Genomic DNA, 20,046 nt, shown 5'->3' on the forward strand with positions numbered 1-20,046 from the left:
ATTTGTTCATTCATTCATTTGTTCAGTTAGTAGACCACAGATTTTTTTACTTATGAAATCCCTCCAACATAAAAATCAGAGCTCTTTTCCAAGCTTTTTTTGATGTTTAGATTTCACTGGCATGTATACAAAATCACCCAAGAGCCCTCCCTTGCATTATTATTAATATTTGCAATACCACATACACAAAGAAAGGTACAAATGCAGCTGAACAAGAAAGAGCAGCCTATATCCTGCTAGAAGTCTGCTAAAGCAAGATCTCTCAAGCCAGGAGACACTTCTTTGGTTGGGAGTTCAAAAAGCAAGGCAGAAACTCTGAAACCTTCTCTCATTTCTAACTCTCAGCCAATCTGATTATCAGGGTTTTCAAGTACTCTGCCAAAGTACTGAGAAAAGATCACCAGATAAAGGCTAACAGCTACAACTGTGTGATTTAAGAAAGAAAGTGACTTTAAGTCATCAGGTTCAGTACTGTTTCCTCTAATTACTGGATCATTTCCTATCTGGACATTTATAGTTTTCGATTATAGAGCTGTGAAAATACCTGTGATCACAGATGACTGCTGCATTCAACAACATCCAAAGTTCAAGGTAACAGTGAGCTCAAAGTAGCCTTTATTTTCCTTTTCCCTTAACCCTTCAAATACCCAGAGATAGCTATTACATAGTTCTATAAGATAGTTTGTCTGTAAAGTGCCAAAAAGACAGACACACAACAACAACAAAAAAAAACCAACCAACAAAAAAACCCACAAAAAGCCAAAAAACCCTACAAAATCTGGATTTAAACATTATTTGTAAAAAGGGCTGTTACTTAGTATTTTAGCATAGTTTTACCCTGTAATCTGCATTCCAGTCAAAAAACTTTTAGAATCAGTTTGGAAAAAAAGGAAAAGAATGTGCATTAATTACAAGGTATTGACTGACCTGGATTAGCTTTTATTCCATGTCAGCAGAAAAGAATTCCTGACATCTGCATCAATTACAAGGACAGAATAGGCTAATCCAAGTGGATTTCTTATGAGAAATAAATAAAGAAAATAAACTTTTGGCTTTTGGGTGCCTAAGTGTAATGTTGTAACCTACTAATGAAATAGTACCTTTCTTAAAAACATTTAAATGTATTTTAGGAGTATGGCAATATTCACTCCCATCAGGTTTCTGCCTGTGCTGTTAAACTCTAAACTTCTGGAATTCCAGTTTTCTCTTATATACAAATAATCCTAAACATTAATCAAGTGGGACTAAAGAAATGATGCCTACCTCTAGACCAGGATTTAAATATAGTCAAGTCCTAGCATTTCAAAAAGAACACTGAAAAATTGTGAAGACTGCAAAATAAGGCATGAGAATCCCTTGCTATCAGAAACTCTATATTATACCAATAGACAAAAGCATCTTAGACAGTCCATAAGTACCTGTCTGAGGGTGACAACCATCTCTTTAAACAAAACTTTAATGTTGGAAGCTAAACACACAGACATGTTCTGTCTAGAAACAGAACTGAACTGATGGCATAATTAAGGATAAAAATATCTCTGTCAGAGTTGATTCTCCAACATAGGTTCTTGCTTTTAAAGACTAAATCTCATTCTTAACATTATGATTTATCAGAAACCAAACATTTGCAATTTATGTCTTCAGCTGCCAAAGACCCCATCGTGCAGAGGATGCACTTGAGCACCTATTGCAGTCCTTCCAGGCTTCAGAAACTCCTAATGAACACTCCAGAACCCCCAGATTTAGTGTTTGCACCTTTCATCAGGAAATTAATGTATTTTCCTCAGACAATCCAGAACTCATTTAAAACCAAAGAAACCCATTTTTTTTCCCCACGCACCAAATCCAATATGCAATACTTGTACTGACAAGCAGAATTACCACATTGGACACTGAAATCCAGCACTGGATTTGTAAGAACAATTGAAGTTTTCAACCAACACCATACAGTTTTCATTACTTTTACTTTTATAATTTTAAATTTTATCTTTTATCTTTATACAAGGGATGATTACTCAGGTAACCCCACTAAAATACAGAATGTCTCATGTAATGATGTTGCAGTTCTTCATAAAACGTTATAACAATGAGGATGTCACTGCAGGGACAGGCTTGAATTAAAGTAAAATTAAATGCTCTGAATCCAAGACTTGGAAGATGTTGCTAAATAAAAAAAAAAAAGGTAGGAAAAAAGATTATTATCTTTTGGTAGTGATTTAGTGATTTATATACCATTAATATATTAATATATATCATTATTATATACTAATATATGCCATGCAAGCAGAAGGAGCACGTATTCTGTAAAACTTTACATGCTATCATGCTATGAAGTGTTTCAGATAAAATATATAGTAGCAGAATTTGCCACTTGAGTAGAAAATCTACTTCCAGACACATAACATACTTTAAGAAAAATTATATCCAATGTATAAAGTGAAATATCAATTAGTTGTGCTTCTTGACAGATTATAAAAACAACTAGAGGCTGAACTGTTTGAACTGGGATTTTCATATATCTTTACTTAGTAACAAACCAAGTCTGCCAAATACAGTACTTGAATACATCTAGACTTGCGGAAACTTGCCAGAATGTCTCACTGGGCAGAAAAAGATTAAGCAGGATCTAGTCTGGTCAACAGGCAGTATTTTCTGCTCGATAAGATTCAGGGCTTTTTAGTTTTAGAGATTTTTTTTTTTCCTATTTTTTTTTCTTTAATTTGCATTAAATTCTAGAAGAATTATGAAGGCTCAAATGTAGGAACCAAAGAGTTTCCCCATTTATCAGTGGTTACAAACACATTCTTTAGCTTATGTCAAAGGTATCATATAATTTTATTTTAGACTTGAAAAAGGCACAGAAGTAAAAGCAGTATTTGTTTCCCTCTATATATTAACCTTCAGTATGATTCCCCCTCCCTCCCAAGCTTCCCTTCTCCCTCCCCCCATATTCTAAGTTAAAGATTTCCTGGTATGACATTATCAGTGTGGCCTTTCCAGCTCTTCTATTCACATGCAGAGAAGGGTGTGGGTAGGTTATAAAAGTAGCTGCAAAGTAAATATGCCTATAAATTTTGACAATTTTATAAAAGGCAGCTGTCTGTATTCAGAAGTGACAACAATACAGTGACATTTTCCCACCATAGCTAAGTGCAAACTTGGTTTTGGGTACTGCACATTTCAGTCACAGCAGTAATGCCAAGGCTTTTAAATTAATGAACCATAAAAGATTGTACAGTGATTTTCACTCTCAGCAAAACTTTGACTTCCCCACAGTACAAGGAAGGGACTCACAGAAGGCACTTTGCAGTTATATTCCAAAAATGTGAAAAATCTAAATGAAAGCTTAGCATCTCCAAAGAGGAAGAGAAGTGAAAAATATAAAGAAAAAAAAGCACACACACAAAATCTATTCCCATTTTTTTTAAAATTACATTCTCAAACACCAAGAGAAGGTAATAAGCTGAGTCAGATCCTCCCCAGAAGGGTTCATTAAAAATAAATAACTAAATAAGTAAATAGCAATCAAGCTGACAAAGAGCACAGGCAGGAAGAATATACCTGCCTTTCAACAAAGTCTCAACCAGTGTCTTCAGTCTTTTCACAAAAAGCAGTGCGTAACACTTAACTGGAACAGTGGTAGTTCCAGTGGTTTTAGGTTTTGGCTCACTCTCCTGTGCCAGGTTACACAACCCCAGCTGGAGCCAAACCCAGCCTTGATAGAGTTGTACCCCTCCTCTCTCTCTGGCCAGGGCAGCTCAGTGTAGCATGAAGATTAGTAACATACTGCTATGGTTGGATCTAAGAGCAAAAAATTACTCCCAAGGCATGATCTAAACCGTATCTGCTTTTCTCCATCTGTCTGAAAGATGTGTGGCAAAACAGACTGGAGCTGCTGTATTAATACAGCAGGATTGAGGCCAGGCCTGGAGTGATGAGCAAGTCACTGTCTGTGATACTTGCACGGGGTGTCCACATGCATTACAGAAGTTTAGGTCATGATAAAAGACTGCAGAGGCACAGCCATATTTAGAAACAATTGTTCTCAGTGTTCTCAAAGCCAGACTCAGTATACTAGTTTCTGGAAATGCTGTAGAGAGCATTTTTCCCAGAAGCCCACAACACTGTGAAGGGTGCTCTGAGTTCCCAAACCAAACGAAGCTTGTCAGACTATCCTGAGTCCCTTCACCTTCCGATGCAGGCAAAAATATCAGTACTCTCACAGTACACTTCCAAACTGGCAACCCTGGAGAGCAGAACAATTCTACTGTTAGAAGATGTAAAGCATAAACATAAGACCCATTCAAAAGCCATCAGGCCTTGATGTCCTTGCCCTTGCTGTGCTCGCTTGCATCAAGAGTTGCAGAACTGTCACAAACACAGGAACTCAAGTTCTCAATGGCATTACACTTCTGAGCCATATTAAATGCTGGCATTATTTTCCTTCAGCAGTTCTCTCAGGAAACATTTTGCTTAAAGTATTTCTGATCACTTCATTAAATGCACAATGTTAACAAGAAATATGCAACTAGCCAAATAATTTTGTATTTCTAAAAACTGTAATTTCAAGATGCAAACTAAAACCTCAGTGCTGCAACACAACTCAAAGACATAGCTCCTTGCACCCACCCATTACTCCATAAATTGCAAGATCCCACCTCCTTCCAGGCTGGTAGAACGTTGCTCTGTTAACAATGAAGGCTGGAGAAGTGGGTCCAGCTGGGGATGGTGAGAAGGTATGGATGTGAGTTTTTTTCTTTTGAGTGTTGGAAATGAAAGGAGATGACAATCAGCAGAACTAAACAGTTATTTTTTGTAATGAATACGATTTTTAAATAAAATTAGGACATTCTTTGCATGTGTTTCTGAGGAGAGAAATTAACAAAAAGTTAACAAGACAGACTTGACATTCAAGAAACTTTGTCACATTAAAGGATTTTCTAGCTAGCCGCTGTCAGTGGAACAAGTCTTTAAATACTCTGCCTGTTCAACAAGACTCAAAATATTTGTGTGGTCAGGTTGAGGGAGGGCAAAATTTAGGGCATTTTCAATTTCTTATCTGACTGCCAGGTGCTGTAAGAGGAAACCAGTTCCTCTACTTAATACTGCCACTTCTTTAAAATTGTAAAGCCTATGATTTCCAAAAACTTGAGACAGATTTTAGATAAACCTATTTTATTTTACAACTACTCAACTGTGAGGAAAATACTATTTCAGACACGAGACACCAAAAAAATTATCCATTTTTATATATCTACATTTACAGCCCTAAAATGGCTCTGTGTTTCATTTTGAATGACTACAGAGCTTCAAGGGCTGGGATCTAATACCAAGACTGTTTCACTGGGTAGGGATCCTAGTCAGGGACAAACTTGAAATGTATCCATATTGCTCCTGGGAAAGTCAGTGCAGAATCGTATCTTCCTAAAGGATTTCCTGTTGCCTATGAACTGTATTTTTAATTAAAAAAACATGCAAGACAGGACATCCCATCTTTAGAAATGCTGGCTTGCTTCAGACATTAGCAGACAGAACCATCTCCTGGCCAGACATCAGGCAAAATTCTCTAATGATTAGCCTCATACATAATGTGATTCTTCAAATATGCTTTTGATTGTGAAAGATATGCCCTCTCATGAGATAAGATTTAACCATCAACATGAAATTTTTATGCAGTGAAAAGTACAAACATATAAACTGATAATCACCCTTCTTACAAACACAGGCTTCTAGAGGAAACATGCAGTTCCTAACTATCTGGACAAAAACTAGACATAACAGAACCAAATAACTTGGATTTTCTGGCTTACCTGAGCCAGAAAGGCCAGACTTGCTAGGAGAGAGGTTATATTCAAATTCTTACCACTTTAAACAATTTCAAGTCCTTCCATCATTTGAAGCACAGACTACATTGTGTGTGCACATGGGGAGAAAACTGTGTATTGCACCTAGAAGTTGTGTTCATTTTTAATTATTCTATAAAATATGTTGCACAGATCACTGCCAAGATGTGCATAATGGAATTTATATTAAGCTCTGTTACACAAAACCCACAACTAAGCACAGCTACTATTCTCAAAGGTTTTGGCAACTTTTCATGCTTGGACTGCACGATCAGTTTTACAGCATATTCTGACCAGAAAGGCTACCAGAACAAAATGTGGCTTTAATTGAAAGCATAAAAGCCTCCTGCATGGTAAATCCAACCTCCTCAAGGCTCTCCTTGCCTGCACCACTAATAGACCTGGATACAGGGTAACAAAAGCAGCCTCCCACCTTTCCCCCTTTCACCTCCTGCTCTCCTCAGCTTGCTGACTCTTCAAGAAGCTAATTGCAGTAGTTTGACATATTGCTTCAAAACACATCGAAAGTTTCTATTAATATTTTATCACCCATAAAACATCAAAGCCAGCTCACCTTCTGGTTTATCAGCAAGCAGCAAAATCCCCGCCTTTATTTTTTTTTTTTCCTCCACTACAGGGAGTCAATTAAAAGAAAGCACAAAATCTAAGAGCAAAGCTTTTCTTTGTATTATTCTAAATTTAGGGTATATCAAGGCCTCTCAGCTCACTTCCAATGTCAGTGGTATAGCATGAGATCATATAATTAGGTGACTAAATGACAAAAAATCCTTACTACAACTCAAGTATTACTGAAGTAATAATTAATATTATCGGGCTTGAATTTGATAACTACATAGTACCTGTCAAAGTTCTTCAAGCAATTAAGAACTGGGAGGTACCTGTCCTGCTGCACACCTTGCAACTCAACAATCAAAAAGCCTCTGTATCTATTTTTACCACTTTGGATTTTTTGGTTTTAAGGCTGTGGTCAGCTCAAGATGAAAGAATGTATCCTTGAGGATATAATTTATCTTTAGAGTTGTAGCTCACTTGAACTAGTAGTAACTAATCAATTTTTGCCTCCTATCCTTCAATGTCCCTTAAGTTGCTTTGGAAAAAATATGGCTGGGGAGGAGGGGAAAGCAATGAATCTGAAAACAGATTTCTGGCACATCACTTGAATAAAGCAGCAAGATCAAACACGGAAGAAATTTCACAAGGCACAGTTTTGGGAATGAAGGTTAATTTACATTTAAGAAACCGCTGACTTTGTAGTAGTTAAATGTATTTTACACTCTATTAGCTTAAGTAGAATCTAGTATTAACACTATTAACATTATCTAACTATCTAACATTAAGACTAAGATTAACTATTGCATTTTTTGTGTGTATTAACCCTGTGCAGTTAGCAGCAATCTGAACTTAATACCATTGTTAGCATTTCCACATAACAGTACAGGGAACAGTAAAAACCCCTGAATATACAGTAGTATAAAAAACCAAAACCAAGCAAAAATGAAAACAAAACCCCCATCTCTCAATCCCATGATGAAACTGGCAAAAGAAACCAAGGTAAATCATTATTTCTACTATGACAATTTTCATGATTACTGCATATTTTCAGGATGTTCTAAGCAATGCAGAAGAGTATCTTAACACACAGTAGCTTCTTTAACAAAAATAACTGCTCTGCTTGGTGACAAATAACTAAATGAGAGAATAGACAACTATTATTCCCCGACTAAAAACAGAAGATGTAAAAAACATTTGTATTCACAGAATTATAATTCTGCATTTTCACTCCAGGTCACACACAGCTAAGACTGCAGCACTAGAGAGACAACACCGTGTGTTGTCCGTCTGGGGTCTTCTCCAAGAACTATTGGGGTACTCAATTTTTTTTTTTTTTAATTGGAAAAGAGAACTTAAACCTGCAACAGTTTCTTTAGGATCAGCAGTATGTTTCTGAGATGGTAAGCGAGACATGATGTTAAGTATGACACAAAAATAAAAAATGCTATTTGTGAAGGAATAGCCAATCCTTTTCTTTGAAGTATTTTATCTGCATACCTCAAATTACTTAATAAATTTAATTATTAAGACACTGTTTCTGAAGGACATCCCCCAGAAAGGGAATTGTTCCCATCTCTGACCTCACCAAGTAGCACTAAGGGTGAGGAATCACTAGGAAAAAGCTGGGGCAGAAGCTGAGGAGGAGAGGCAGGGCTGGCTGCTCCCTGCGGGTCACATCGCTTGGGCCCACCACAGCTGCCCTCTGCCTCAAGTGGCAATTTCAAGGAATGCAAACAGACCACTAAATTTTTTGTTCTGATCAGAAAGGCAGACACTGGGAACTCATGTATGGCATCACTTCCAAGCTGTTTGTGGAGCAGTTGGGGTTGGGGTTGTTTCTTATGGAAATACGATCAAGTTGAGAATCGTATCATCAAAAATTCCACTGGCAATAATTTACCCTGGATAAGCAGGCTCATCTTTAAGTTAGGCTGATGGTTAAATTCCCATTTGCAGCTTAAATGTAAACGTTTTTTAAAAAAAGCTCAGTTACAGAGCTGATCTTCAAGAGGAATATTTACACTAGAATACCCAGAAAATTAGTACACCAATTGCTTGTTTGCTTTAACAAGGAACCTTTGCTCCTCCAGGAACATTTGAATTGGTTTCGATTTCTCTCAACTTGGGACATCAATTAGAAGTAAATTAGATAATTAGCATTCAGAAGCACTTTAAGAAACTAGTTGGTTTTCATCAAGACATAGCACATTTGATTGCTTCACGTAAGCCACATTTAGTCTCCCTGTTTTGCACTACTCATAATTGGTTATCTAATGTGTGCACATTATTTACAAATCACAATACAGAATGTTGTATCATGTAGGATTTACTTATAGAAAAGAAAAAAAAAATCAAAGTCAAGTGCTACACTTCTTAGTTGACTGAGAACTAAGAATTCCCACTGATACAGAAAAGCAAAAGGAATTATTTTAAAATGGGATCATCAATATAAAAACCCCCATAGTTTTCTATGCCTTAAGTTTAAGGCATAAAGACTTAAGTTTAAGCAGTTCAGTCCACATAAGCTTCCTATAACTTGCAGACGACTGGAGCACTGATCTCTGGGAGGATACAAGCCAGCCAGGGGACCAGGCAAAGTCCTTGATATTTGAGGAACCATCTATTCTACCTGTTAATAGCCCAACCTTTGTAACCAGTGAGGTAACCACCATTACATTATAGCAGCTGCATCTTCACTTCTGATGAGAAGCAGGTTTTACTGTACTCAAACATTTCACAATGTCCAAAACAGTCTACTTTCTACTGCCCTATTTCAAGGGAGCCACCACCACTGCCCTTCTCCTCCTCTTAAGTGCACAGAAGTAGTTTAGAAGTCCATCCAGTGATCAGCCTTTTGCCAGCCAAGAAAGTGAGATCCAACAAGTGCGGCTAAGTGGCCAGGGGAGCTCATCAAAATGCTTGTAGGAAAGAAAGCAAATTGATTCAATGTTGTGGTTTAATGCATCATAAGAGAGAACACAAGCCACACTGCAGAGCACAGGGATTGTAAAACAGTCTGGTAGCAGTAAAGCAAATTGGTTGCTCAGGCTGTTGCTAATAGTCAACTTTGGTGGACTGGAACTAGCCCCTATTTCTCAAGAGAGTTATGACAAGAGTCATAATGCATTATGACAACAGCCTACAGTCTGCTTCAAAGGAAGCTATGCCAACCTCTAACGGCACACAGAGAGGCCAGCAAGTTAGTGAGCAGGCAGAAGCAGAATATCTAATTTTATCAGTCTTGTGCTTTGCTTTTCTCTCATTTCCAAACAGATATCGGATTTCAAATATGCTTTGGCTTCTTCATCACCTCCTTTTATATACACTAGGGTTAAGAATTCCAGGGATTGTCTTTATACAGACACTTCCTCCTCCTTTTATGCCTTTGGTGGCATAAAAAGCTGCTACAAAATGTGGCTATGAACAGTAAGTAGGGAAAGATAACCTGTCAAAGGAAGGTTTTATTACTCAGGACAGTGAGACCACAGCGCTTCCAACTATTTTCAGATAAAGGGATTTCCTTGTTTTCCAGTGTGTCGCTTATTTGAAGCTGTCTTCCAAAGGTTTTTCTGATCTCCCCTTCAACTCATGTATTTTTTACATTGACATTATCCTTTGGCAGGGATGTTCACAGTTCCTACCACTTTCTGCACAAATAGCCAAGATTTTTTATGTTGCATGTCACCCACCTACCGTCAACTGGTAGCCACGAGTTCACAAAACAGCACAGTTGGTATACACTGTATACCCTTCATTTAGGCAGTAAGAAGATGCAGGAAAGAGAGAATGGGGCAGCAAAATAAAAAGAACCCTGCTACAAAGAACCAGAGTGGTTAGATGAATTATAAGATCACAGTCCCTCAGCACACAGACAATTATGTGCCCATCTCAGCCCAGTGATACACCATTAGGCCTATGACAGCATTACACTATCATAGTTATCTGTGACTTCAGGCCCACCTAAGGCCTGAAAAGGTTTTAGAAAAGATGCTTCATTTTCCCATGAACTTTTGTATTTCTTGAAAAAAGGTGGAGCAATAATCAAGTGTAACAACTTTCTCCATAAACATGGCACAAGATAGATAGTACATTGCTGTGTGCTGGCTGAAAGCCCCCATACCTCCGTGCAGTATGCAACATTTACTAACCTGAAAAAATGTACCTTTGGTACATTCCTGACATAAAAGAATCAGTCTCTGTAAAATTTGGAGGCAGAAATATTGATTCTGTTCCCTTCACTGCATTTGAAGGGTATGGGAAGCATACAGATTTACACGGCTGTGCATCCACTTTTTCCTTCTGCAATGTGCTACACATAACAGAGATAATTTTAACTCCTCTGACCTATGTTTGTGTGCTAACAGAGTTTTACCAAGAACAACAACAGCTAACAGCCTAATTAACAGCAGGGTACCAGTAGTGCCATCAGGTACATAATGCAAGGAAAAACACAGCTGTTAACATAGGATTTTATAATGACAAAAGTTTGCTGTCCACTGGAATCTGTCAGTGGCTTTTGAATAAAGTCTAGGTGTAACATTTGTTTGCTTCAGGATGCTAGTGTGAAGCACGAAGTCAGGAAGGGAGGATCCAGCTGGGGGAAGTCATGGCTCTTATTTAATGAAACAAGATGGTGAGGAAAAGAGTTTGGGAGAGTTTAACTTCCTCACATCTTTCTCTTGAAAGATTTCTGCTTTTTAAGGTACAGAAAAACAACCCCTCAGGCTGGCTGGGGAAACCAAATACAGCTTCCTGCATCCATACACTTTTTCTAAGTATTTTGCATAAAGCTACTGCTAAGGTAGCATTTGGCTGATACAACAAAAACTTTTAGTATGGAAGCCTTCTAAATGGATACTAAGATAAACATCATCTGGTTTCTTTCAACAAAGTCTAGCTATGTTATGAACAGATGTTTGACTGGGGTAAAAAAAAAAAAAAAAAAAAAAAATCAGCAATCCACAGATGAAGCTTTTCTTTTTTTCTTTTCAAGCTATCCAACCAAATGCTTTAATCCTATACTGCAGATAAATTATAATGAAAAATCTACAATCATTCCCCTAAATTTTTGCAAATAAGCACTTACTCAGTTCCAGATACCATCATGAGCAGTTGCTGTAAACCACAGCAGCCTCTTTGCAAGTGAGGCTTGCACAGTGGGTGGGGTACTCCCATCACAGCCCAATTTCCAATTGTTTAAAGGTGACTTTTCAGCAAACACAAGCAAAACAAATGCTAATTCCGTTGCAAGCTAAAACAGAAATACACTCAATCCACTTCCTGGTATTGACATAGTACATTGTTCTAAATGCATCCATTGTAAATAGAATATAATAGCCTTGCCATAGGAAAATGGTTTTTAAAAGTTATACATGGATCATGGTATGTTTTTTTTTGTTTTAATGTATTTGTCTACCACTCCTAGATAGCTACACAAACTTCTTGGAAAATATTTTTCATGTGTGACTGACAGACACTTCCATCTTTGCAACAACTGACTCTCCAGGTCCTGGGTTGTCGCCCCTACAGCACAAAGCAATCAGTAACATTTATAAATACAACTGTTGACTCTAAAGGGTTTGACAGAAGAAGTGGCAGAAAAGCAAACAGTCTGCCTCCTCACTGGGGGCTCTCAAGTCAAGGGCTAAGTTACAGTAACTTAATTACAGGAAACTCATTTCTCAATTGTCTGCCTCCCTGTGCTTCACGGCTCAACTGGAGTATATGGCCCAGTGGGTCAGTGGGTGAGGGGCAGGGAGGGGCACTGCTAGGTTAAAGCAACACTGACTTTGAAAAAGTTTCCAGATAATCAGTTATCTTGCCAACACTTTGCTCAACCCAGCTTGACCTTTATAAACATGAAAGGTTAATTGTTTGACGTTGGTAACAACAATTACAACTTTAAAAAAAAAAAAAAACAAAAAAACAAAAAACCCCACTAATGATATCAAGAATACATTAAAAAACCAAAAACCAAGCAGAAATAAGATGTCTGGAAATAATCAAGAAAGTTGACGTTAATGTTTATGCATATAAGTAGCAGTGATATTTTAAACATGAGAAATGAAACACTCACTTTATACTGACTCAGTCATACCAGTGAAATATTTCTATATATTCGTAAACTGTATAAACACTACACAGAGAGACAAATATGATCAAAGACTGTGGTAGTTTCTCTTTTAAGTCAGTGCTGGAGCACCTACTGGCATATGGTAAGCAATTCTTTTCCGTACATGTCATCATAACTTTCTTCAAAAGGAAAATTAGGTATAAGAATAAAACAACAAAAACTAAGTTCTAACTTTGAGCACTAATGATTTATTATCATTAAAGGATAGTAATGTAATATTTTGTCTTTAATAGAGCTTTTTTCACCAAGACAAAGAACAGGTCTCTAAATGAAGGTTTTTATTCATTACTTCACTAAGGTTTTTAGCATCTAAAAATTCATTTCACAAGGGTATTTAAAAACAAAGCAGACAGATTACACCAAGTTATTTTACTAAACACTGTATCTGCTAAAGCACATTTTGATACAAACTTCTTGAAAAACTTCATAAGCTCTTGTTGCAACAGAACACAATGATAATTATAATTTTATGTAAAGACTTTGTATTATTTCCATTTTCAATATCTGTATTTCGCTGTATGAGTTTCTCACTTCACCAACATCAACAGTAATTCCTCTAAGTACCCTCTATTATACCCTGTGTTACTACAATCCAGAAAAAGGTGTTTTGAGATGATAGTAGTTATTCATCTTCTTCACCCCATGCTAGTGGTTTACAAAACAGAGCCTCAGGAAAGCCAACAGACTCCACCAAGCTTCACTGAAATTTTGCACCTCAAAACCTACAGGGCTTATTTCCATAGGCAAGTTTACCTATTTCCTAGGTTCCTGGGTCAAAAAACTGAGGCATTAAGGGAGGGAGAGAGGGAGAGCCAGCATTATCTGGGGATAAAAAATAACGTGGGGCAATTAGACTGTTTCCAAAGGCCAAGCCTACAAGCTGAAGCACAGCTTACCAGACCCTGACACATCCATGCCTGCTGCCTGAGGAAGCCTGGAGCTGCACATCCCAGGAGGCCAGCACTCACCATGCCATTCCTGGGAACAGCTTCCTTAGGATCACACAATTTAAGGCTAACTATATAAGTACACACATACATTTTTATATATGTATCTACAGGTGTATATTGTGTGCATGAGAGAATACATAAACCCACACAACAATCTTTCTTGTGTCTTCTTTGCTTATTGGAGATCTCAAGCCACAGGAATCCTGTATTAATTCCCCCAAAGGGAATTATACAACAAAGCATATATAGAGAAGATTTCTAGTTGTGGTATCCCTAAACACTCTAATTGAATTTTATGTCTGAAAGCTTTTCATTTCTAGCTTTCCTCGGTAATGTGCAGGGCACTACATTATGCATCTGTTTGATTAGACAGACATCAGAAGATACTGGAATAACACAAAAACCTTGAAAGTACCAAAAAAAGATCCTCAGGGCAGCTTCTAGATTCCTGTTCAACTGCAAAACATGTTTCTGGAATGTTTTTTACCTGTTGATAGCTCTAGTGAAATGAAACCACGTTTACAGAAACAGAGACAATAAAGGCTTCATGAGAGAGAGGCTTCCAAAAATTAAATGAAACAAACATCTCCCTGCCTCCCTCTCCTGTGCCAAGACATGAACAATCCTGCATTCAGTTTCAACCTTCTAATTTGGGGATGGAGCTAGGAGGAAAATAATTAGGAAATGGTATCTGGGATGTCCTAACCTTAAAGACTGTTGCCTTTTCTGTGTCTAACATTCAAGCTAGCTGTCTTCACCCACCCATTTTTGCAGGCATCATCCTCTGATTGCCAGTATGAGGAAGAGAATCAATGACTGGTGGCCACATGATGTCATCCATGACCGCCACTAACAATGCTCTGTGGGATTCTTCCCACTCCGTCACCTTCCCTCCCCCCCCAGATTCCTGTTCCCAGCTCATCTACAGCTCTATCCTACCAAAGTCCTACCCTCTTTAACTCCTGGTGTAAAACCAAAGCAAACTGTACAGCTCGCTTGCTCTTAGTTGATTATATGGTAAAACTAAAATGCAGAAAAAAGTTACCCTATACAAATAGAATGAGTTTCCTCCAGACTTGTTCTGAAAATTTTACATCATGCCTACATCTCCCTTAACTTACCAGAACTCTTCCCAGAGACTGGTGAGTTGCAGCAATATTTGCCACTGCCCCACAGCCAGAAGATAAACTTGAATTTACAATGTATATAATCAGTGTAATTTTAACAGATTTGGACTTCATTAACACCTAGGAGAGCCACAGATGTGATCATGTAGACTGCTTTAAGGGAAGCAACCAGCAGGGTATATGCGAATTTGCTCCACACCCTAAGTCACAGCACAGGTGTAGGCTTTGCTTCTAACCGGATTCCATCACGGTGCTTTTAGGATATGGATTTATTTATGAGGAGGGCAAACACAAGATCAGAGAGGGCTGTATTCAAAAGACACTTCTCTTGTGTTGACAGTTCCCATAGCAGTGTGTTAACTTTACAGTAGATTTTAAAAAGAAATTACTAGAAAGGCCTTTTGCAGTTAAGAGTAGCTTAATACCCTTTAGATGGAAATAAATTTGTTATTTGTAACTGATGTGCTTTTTGAATATATATTGCAACCTGTTCCTTTCAAATGCCAAAACTGAGGTTCAGATGCAACAAAAATATTTTAAACTAAATTTTAAGATGTGTATCTTCTGGTTTACAGAAAAAGGACCATAAACCAGCCTCAGATGCAAGTTTTATACAAAATAAAACACATTTGAATGAATACAGCACTTGTGAGAGGATAGCAATGGTCTGGAAAGCAAGCGTATACAAGAGCTACTACAAGTTTTGCCATAAAACTGTCAAAAAAACTTCATAACCCTCAAGTGAATTATCATATTTTAAAAAAAATATTTTTAAAATATTTTAATGACACAGTGATTCTGAGGAAAGACTCAAATTAGCAGGATTACAATTGTTTTTAAAGAGCAAATTTTTCCCTGAAACCAAGTAGCAAACTTTTAGATGTAGGAATTGAAAGTTAATGGACCCTGAGAAATAAAAAAACAGCTTAATTTTCAGAGAGATTGAGCATTTCCAGATTCCAGTGATTTTAGTGGGAACAACGCATATTCAAGTCCTCCCCATATCAATTCTTCACAATCGCAATGCTTCTTTTCTTCAGTAATTAGTAAACTAATTAAAAGAAACTACTAACCTTCACTCCTGGGGACAGGTTCTGTACCACCTGGCGTTTTATCTGGCATCTCTGCAGACACAGGCTTAACAAAATCTAGGGGACACAAAGCAAAGAAAGCGTTATCCATCCAAACTGGCATCTTTTGTTAGGACCCTCCCCTGCCCCATGAAGGTCATATTACCAGCTTTTGTAATTCCCGTGTTTGTACGTAAGATCTGTAAACAAGCAAAACTGCCTAAAGATTGACTGCAACATTGCTCACTAGTCTGTCACCTGGATGTATTGCCAGGTAGCTGTAGTGAAATGAGGCAACCAGGTGCCACTAATTCCCAGGGAGTGGCATGAGCTTGTGTGAAGCCCACCTGTGCCTGATTTAGGGAGGGCCCCCACTGCATGTGAGCAGGACCAGGGGGCCAATATAAAGGTAAGGCTCAAACTCACAAGCTCAGCTCACACTGGAACTCACAATCTCGGCATGCTTGGCTTTAAGTGCTGCTTTCAGCACTGCACTACCTTTATTGCTCCACTAGAGCTCATCACCGTCAGGGTGAGGCTTGAAGTGGAGCAATAAAGAGAGATTGTGAGTTCCAGTGTGAGCTGAGCTTGTGAGTTTGAGCCTTACCTTTATATTGGCCCCCTGGTCCTGCTCACATGCAGTGGGGGCCCTCCCTAAATCAGGCACAGGTGGGCTTCACACAAGCTCATGCCACTCCCTGGGAATTAGTGGCACCTGGTTGCCTCATTTCACTACAGGTAGGTGAGCACAGAAAGACCCTCTAATCAATTGCAGCAGCAGACTGAAAGCACTACTTACATATGATGAACATCTCTGGGTTTGGACATTTTTCTCCCTCAGTGAATTTCTAGTGAGAAGCCCATGGACTTGGATGGAAGAGCTGCTTACTCTGAAGTATTGCTTAAGTTAATGAGTGACCACACAGACGGTCACGTCAGCCTGCACTAAACACAAAATCCCTTTACCTCAAAGCTTTAATGCATTGTAGAACACCAATACTTAGTCCATCCCAGACGTATGCTGTAGTGAAATGAGGCAACCAGGTGCCACTAATTGCCAGGTAGTAGGTGTGAGCTTGTGTTAAGCCCACCTGTGCCTGATTAGGGCAGGCCCCAACTGCGCATGAGCAGGATTAGGGGGCCAATAAAAGGTGAGGCTCAAACTCCCAGGCTCAGCTCAGTCCTGAGCAAGCCAGCAGAGAGGTCACTCGCTCTCAGAGCCATAGCACTGATCCAGGCTAGTCAACCTTGAGGGCTATAGGCTCAGAGCACTGTTTGTGAGTCTCTGCTGGAACACCTGGTTGAACCTTGAAGTGCCGTGCCCTAGGAGAGGTTCGTCTTGCTACAGTGGGCAGAGCAGAAAAGGCTCCTCAGAGCACATGTCCTCTTAAAGCAGTGTTATTTACCCTCTGTGGTACTGGCTGATGGCCAACATATGGCCAATACATATTGACTGGGATTTTGTATCATCCTTTTTAGCACCTTTAAGAATTCTCCCACCACCAGCTGGACTGACACTACATTCTACAGCTTGGAAGTCTCAAGATCAGATAGGACATGACAAGAAAAAACAATCCAGAAAGAGCAGGACTCTCTGCCCAAAGGAGATTGTATGCCCAATGGAACAAGGACTTCACCTCAGCTGACAATTCAAGTAGTGCAGTGCTGTGTACAGCACCATACACAGCCCTGAGAGTAGTAGCAGTACAGCTTTAAATCCTAATCAAGTCACTGAATCATCTTGTTTCTAACAATGTTGAGGCAACAGAGATGATTCAGCGTACAGATTTGAGACCATCATCAGGTTCACTTACAGTAAACCTCCCTGATGGGTTCATCCTTCATCAGAACTGAGACTGGATGCAAATAAATTCCCCCTTCTTAAGCTATTTAACAATGCACTGTATATTGGCTGAACACTGCACTAGTTTGTAAATCAAACTGCAGTTAACCAGGAATTCACTAGTGAAGCTGATTGATCACACACCGCATTTGAACAAAGAAATCACATAAATAAATCCAATATTTACTGCTGTGATATATTTCAAAATCCAACAAAATTCTACATTTTAAAGAAATCATATCACAAACTCTTTAAACTACACATTTAAAGCAGTAACACAATGATATCCATGTATTTGTGTTCTAGGCTTGGTCGGTTTAAGCTGCACACAATTGAAATAAATGCATAAGTAAAATTCACCATTATAATGTTCACAGAATAACTTGCTGACACATAAATTGCATAAAATTGGTAGTCTCTGAAATAATTTGGAGCTTCTCTGTTGACATTTTTTAGAGGTGCTAAAGAAAAGCAAGGAAAAAATATTTTTCTTTAGCATAAATAAAAATTTTGTCAGAAGAGCAGTCTACTTTTCCTTGCCTAAAGTCAGCCAAGATTTCTTTCTGCTTGATCTTCTATAGAAGTGATACACTTGCTTTTTTGTCACCAAAACTCAGTCCCAGAAAGCATTAGAAGTGTGACACCTGCCAAAAGTCACTTCTGCAGAATTTAACTGAGTGCCTGTGGTCATCACTGTCTATGGAGCACGACTACCATTCCCAGCATGAAACCAAACACAGTTCTAAGAGGCACTGAGTGACATTGGCATTTTTAATAAGGGGATGGTAAACTCAAAGCTGGGTCATTCAGTTACAGCACACAAAGCAGGGTACTTACTGAACAGGTTCAGACTTCACACAGCTATAACAGCTCTCCAAGAACTTATTTGGATAATCCAAGGCAATTAAAAAACTAGAATGGTTTTGCACAGATTTACCGATTAAGCAGCTCCACATTACAGCAAGGAACAGCAAGGGAGGTTTAACATAGTTGCAATAAGTTGAAGAAAGTCAGCCCCTGTGCCTAGAAAAAAATTTTCAAGACACTTTTCAGAAACACCCTCTGTAGTGTTTTGCAGCACTGAAACTGTCCGTGAAATGTGTTGCTGTTTCCAAGCCTTTTCTAAATCACATGGGATATTAAGAGCATGGAACCAGTCCAACCAGGTGTAATCATGACAGGACTTGTTTGGAGCCTCAAACACTTACCCACAGCATTATCAATTTTAAAACTTACACCTAAAAACTGAGGTCCAGTTATGTGGCACAGAATAGTATCCAAAAATTATTTATCTAAAAAAACATGGAAATCGATAGATCTTAAAATCTAAAAAGTACACTTTTTTCCCTTATTTCTCATTAACAAAAAGTCTTTCCACTATGCTGCAAGAAATTGTAGAAGATCCTAAACAAACTTAAAAAAAAAAAATTTAAAAATCCACATTTTGATGAAAGTTCCTATTTCATCTCTGCTAGTCATATCTCCAAGTAATCAACATATCTCTTCATGTAACCCTGATAATTCTTGTCAGATTTATTTTAATTTTCTTTTCTGGGAGGGATAACAAAGCTAGTGAAAGAAGAGATTTAAAGAAAAGAAATACAGAACTCTGATCTTTTTTTCTTTACCATATGAAACACACCAAGTTTTGAATTACCCAAAACCTAAGAGTCAAAGTTCATAAATAATAAGGGAATGCTAAATTCCTACTTTTAATTTAGGAAGGAAATACCACTTATCAAACTAGGAAAATAAATATCTCTGCAGTAAAGCAAAGCAGGACTCATGTAAAATCCAGCAGAAAAGCAGCATTTGGGTTATAAGCCTGCCAGTAAGACATAAAACAAAGTGATTCTTGATCACTTTTTACACAAATAATCTCTGCTTATCCAAATAATCATACTGCAAACTTTTTGAGATACCACTATTAATTTTAAGACCAATTATAAAGTACTTTATAAAAACAGTCCTGTTAGATCCTTCCAGATACTCTTGCTATATAATTACTGATACAATTTTAATTATCTTTGCATTTTGGGCTCAGCTTTTTTAGTAGTCCACGGGCTATTAGTATTTCTGAATCCTTCACTCAAAGCTGCTTACCTGCCCGTACTCCTTTGAGCACTTTTTCACAGACCATCCCAGGAAGAGAGTTTGAAATACACATGCATTCATACTTTATGAATAAACACAGCCATACTGTTTACATTTCCTAATTAAGCAAAACTCTAACATTAACCAAAAGCATTCAGACATATGACCATGCATTTTCACAGGCCATAATCAGCCAGGGCCACCCAAACAGCCATACTGGGAGGTCTTAGCTCAAGAAATTTGTTGTTCCTTCTACTAGATTGGTTTGCCTTCAAGATCCTGAGCTGCTAAATACTGCAGATCAACTCTAATGTTATGAAAAAATAAGATGTCAGTTCCTTCAAACACAAGTTCTACTCAATAGAATAGCTGAATTAATGGGAAAATATTCAGACTTACAGCACATCAGTGAC

The 20,046-nt window shown here is 38.1% G+C and overlaps 1 protein-coding gene across 2 annotated transcripts in view; it reads right to left on the reverse strand.

Annotated features, from left to right (window-relative positions):
* PLEKHG1 (pleckstrin homology and RhoGEF domain containing G1) overlaps nt 1-20,046 on the reverse strand; it is a 132,601-nt gene that overhangs the window by 78,271 nt on the left and 34,284 nt on the right. For both annotated transcript variants that reach the window (XM_030448142.1, XM_030448141.1), the window contains one exon: nt 15,700-15,774. In XM_030448142.1, the coding sequence (XP_030304002.1) occupies nt 15,700-15,748 (49 nt within the window). In that variant the 5' untranslated portion in view covers nt 15,749-15,774. The remainder of the gene's footprint in view (nt 1-15,699; nt 15,775-20,046) is intronic.

This window comes from Calypte anna, chromosome 3, assembly GCF_003957555.1.
Source record: "Calypte anna isolate BGI_N300 chromosome 3, bCalAnn1_v1.p, whole genome shotgun sequence".
Taxonomy (NCBI): Eukaryota; Metazoa; Chordata; class Aves; order Apodiformes; family Trochilidae; genus Calypte; species Calypte anna.